The 3,576-nt window shown below is 44.5% G+C and overlaps 1 protein-coding gene across 1 annotated transcript; it reads right to left on the bottom strand.

The window, feature by feature from the left end:
* Positions 1-666: 666 nt before the first annotated feature.
* On the bottom strand, positions 667-1,537 carry LOC120837858 (the record flags this gene model as incomplete). Its single annotated transcript, XM_042286813.1, has 2 exons — positions 667-1,291; positions 1,340-1,537. Coding segments are annotated over 2 exons (783 nt in total), but the record flags the coding sequence as incomplete, so codon positions are not given.
* Positions 1,538-3,576: the final 2,039 nt, after the last annotated feature.

Below are 3,576 nucleotides of genomic sequence, written 5' to 3'. Positions count from 1 at the left end.
AAATCACTTTATGGTCACTTATTTCGTGTAGGTAGTTTATCGACTTTAGAGAGTCAGGATCAGAAACAAGGATGAGGTCAAGGATGTTCGAAGAGTGGGTGGTTGATCGTGTGGGTTTAGTTACAAGCTGCGAGAGATCGAAATTGAAGCAAAGGTTAACGAAACCAGTCGCTTCACTCGTATCAAGAGGGACCGAAACGGATAAGGCGGGCCAATCAATAGAGGGGTAATTAAAGTCACCGAAAAGCAGAATACTGGATTTGGGATATTTAAGGTACAATTCATTGAAAGCGTCATTGAGGTTAATTAGAAAAGATGGATCGCTGTGAGGGGGTCGGTAACATACACCGATAAGGAGCGAAGCGTGTTGAACCGTGCAAGAAAGCCATAGCATTTCCAACGGTGAAGACAAGCTTACTAGGTTGCACACAAAACTATCTTTTATCGCAATCAAGACCCCCCCTCCCCGGCCACTTTCCCTATCTTTGCGGAATATATTGAACCCAGAAGTGCCCGTAAAAATTTCTGTATCAGTTACCGATGATGACAGCCATGTTTCAGTAAGCGCAATAATGTCACAATCGGTAGATGCAATTAGGCTACATATCTCGTCTTGTTTAGATATCACACTTCTTATATTTGTGTAAATAAAGGACAGTGGCTTTGGGGGAGTGGGTTCATGACCGCGGCGAAAAGATCGGGTTAGTTAAGAAGGACACTCTTTTACGGTGTTTGACGCGTCATCAAAATAGTATCGTTTTTGTCCAATGAGGAGCGTTTTGAAACGTAAGGAAAAGGGCATAGCTTGGTTACGCGCGAAAGTTAACAAATTCCTTCTAGCAAGCTGAACCGAAGGAGAGAAATCTTCACTTACAGCGAAGCTAGTGTCCTTGAACTTTTTACCCTGAGAAAAAATTCGTTCTTTGGTTTTATGAAGAGCAAATTTTACAATTATCGGGCGGTTCTGATTGGGACGATATCGACCTAGTCGGTGGGCACGCTCGATGCCGTCTGGCATGATGTTGATATCAAGATGTTGAGAACAAAGGTTTATTATTTTCTGTTCCGACTGTGCCCACGTTTCCCTATCAGAGTCAGGGAGGCCAAAAAAAAGAAGATTCGAGCGCCGCGATCTATTTTCCGAGTCATCTACGCGTTCAGCCAGGGTCGCTAAACTGTTAGTAAGGGTCGCCGTGACACCGTGGAGTTCGTCAAGATCATTTCGAATTGAATTAAAATGCGAAAACTCCTGCTCTATCCGCGTCATTCTGTCAGACAGAGCGTTGACCGTCTGGTCAGTGAGTGTAAGTTTGTTTTTGATTGCTTTCAGCTCGTCGAGTACAGTTGTTTGGCCGGCGTCAAGTTTAGTCAGCAACGCCATCATAGCTTCTGTGGTGACAGGGCCGGGATTTACCTCTACATCTCCACAGAGGAGCAACAACTGCCGTATCACGGCAGTACACTCAGACACAATGGCAAGACAACACTGGGGGCCTGGTAGCAAGAGCAAACACCTATTACTACTCTTTTTCGTATAAAGGCAGCAGGAATTACGCACTTGTACGAACAAGACGAACGGCGAGTTAGTGCTCATCGTGGTAGCGATGCCACCAGGCCCACAGTCCGGCGCGGTCAATGCTTCCTCGTTTATAGGCGAGTCCGTTGCTGTCGATGCCGCTTGACTTGTAAACTGGCCGAAGATAGTGGCCCAGTCGAAAACGCCGAAAGACAGGCCAGGGGAGTTGATCGCACCGTCATCCCACGAGCAATCAGATGTAGCAAACCACGCACGTGCCGGGCAAAAGTCAGACACAACCGCGGGCTCAGCGAAGGAAACGTTGAAGATCAGGATCTGTACGAACAAGACGAACGGCGAGTTAGTGCTCATCGTGGTAGCGATGCCACCAGGCATTAAATTATATAAACCGTAGTTAGACAATATGTCGAGCTATTCCGTAACACCCGTTTTCTTATGGCACATGGTATCTATATTAAAGTCACCTGCTAATACGAGTTGATCATTGTTATTAAACCTATTTAGTAATTTCGAGAATTCTTCATAAAACAATTCTAAATTATTGCTGGGCGGTCTATACACAGAACAAATTGTAAATGACAGTTCTGCTTTATGAATAGTAATCACAAGAACTTCTGCGTGTTTCAAAGACAGCTCAATACGATCAGTTAGCCAGGTATTTTTTACGTATACAAGAATTCCTCCTCCTTTTCTGCCTTGGCGGCGTGCTGAAAATGCGTGAAATTCATCAAAATTAAAAGACAAAGGCTCTGTCGCCTCGATATTTATTTCGGTTAGTATTAGTACATCTATATCTATGAGTGTATCCCTCAGGTATACATTTAGTTCGCCCCAGTGTTTTTTAAGGCTTCTAACATTGATTTGAATGAGATGGAGAATCTGCCGGCTGCCTTCTATTCCGTCCTCAACTAGTAAATTGTTGGTGTACCTATCCCAATCTGTAAATGAGTTGCACGAGGTCATCTCAGCGGATGTGGTTCAAGTCACTCTCATCCTCGATACGTATCACAGCCGCCCCGTCTTTCCGCCTTCCTAGAATTTTTCCATTACTCATCCAGACATATTTATAGCCTTTTTCCTTTGCACATTCTTTCGCGTTCCAAAACAACCATCGCTGGAGCTTCGTTAGGTTCTCGTTGATAAAAATGCGTTCAGATTTTAATGCGGAACGCTTATTGACCCATCTATCTCTCTCCGACCTGTCCCTGAACCGCACGATGATTGGCGGGATTTTTCCTTCCCTCGCTTTCAATCTATGCACAGACTCAATCTTATCCGGTTGAGGCACAGGAAGGTCCAGCCTTGCTGCTAGATTACCGAGAACCGCTGCCAGGTCTTCTTGATTATACTGGACGATACCGTGAATTTCTATGTTCTTCCGCCGCGAATATTGCTCAGCGTTTTCAACCGCCCATTCAAGCTCTTTAATTCGCGCGTCCCTTTCTGTACCTAGTTTTTCTAGTTCTTTTGTCTTTTTTTTTCAGCTCGTTTGTGACATGTGAGAGTGAGTCAACTTTTTTTATCAAGTCGTCGTACTGCTTCGACAGCATGTCAGTTGTTTTCTCGATCGCTTCGATGGTCTTTTCCTGCTTATCCAGTTTCTGAATAACTGTGTCATGCTTTGTTGCCTGCAAATTTAGTTTTTTTTAATAGTCTCGATTCTACTCAAGACCTCCATTAGTGTTTGGTTAGTTTTTAAGAGCTGCGTCATCAGGTCTTTCTGAGACTGAGTGCCTTCTTCAGTTTCGGGGGCAAGTGCTCCTGTCTGACTGTCAGTTGGCAGCGATTGCCGCTGGAAGTGTACAGTACATGTTGTACACCTCCAAGACAACAAATCAGAGGGAGTCATAGCTTTGAATTTAGTTTTGCTAACTCCCGCACATTTTCCAACATGGTAGAAAAGGTTGCATTCTGCACATTTTAGCTTTTGGCTGTCAGGTGTTAGTTGTTTCAAACAAGCGATGCAATCAATGCTCTCTTCAGGCGAAGACATGATTTGCAATGCACCACAGCAATGTACAACAGCAGGCAGACCAGCG

The sequence above is a fragment of the Ixodes scapularis genome, unplaced genomic scaffold, assembly GCF_016920785.2.
Source record: "Ixodes scapularis isolate PalLabHiFi unplaced genomic scaffold, ASM1692078v2 PGA_scaffold8__174_contigs__length_109621045, whole genome shotgun sequence".
Lineage (NCBI taxonomy): Eukaryota > Metazoa > Arthropoda > Arachnida > Ixodida > Ixodidae > Ixodes > Ixodes scapularis.
The sequence above is the reverse complement of the archived record's forward strand: the minus strand, read 5'-3'. Positions and strand labels throughout refer to the sequence as shown.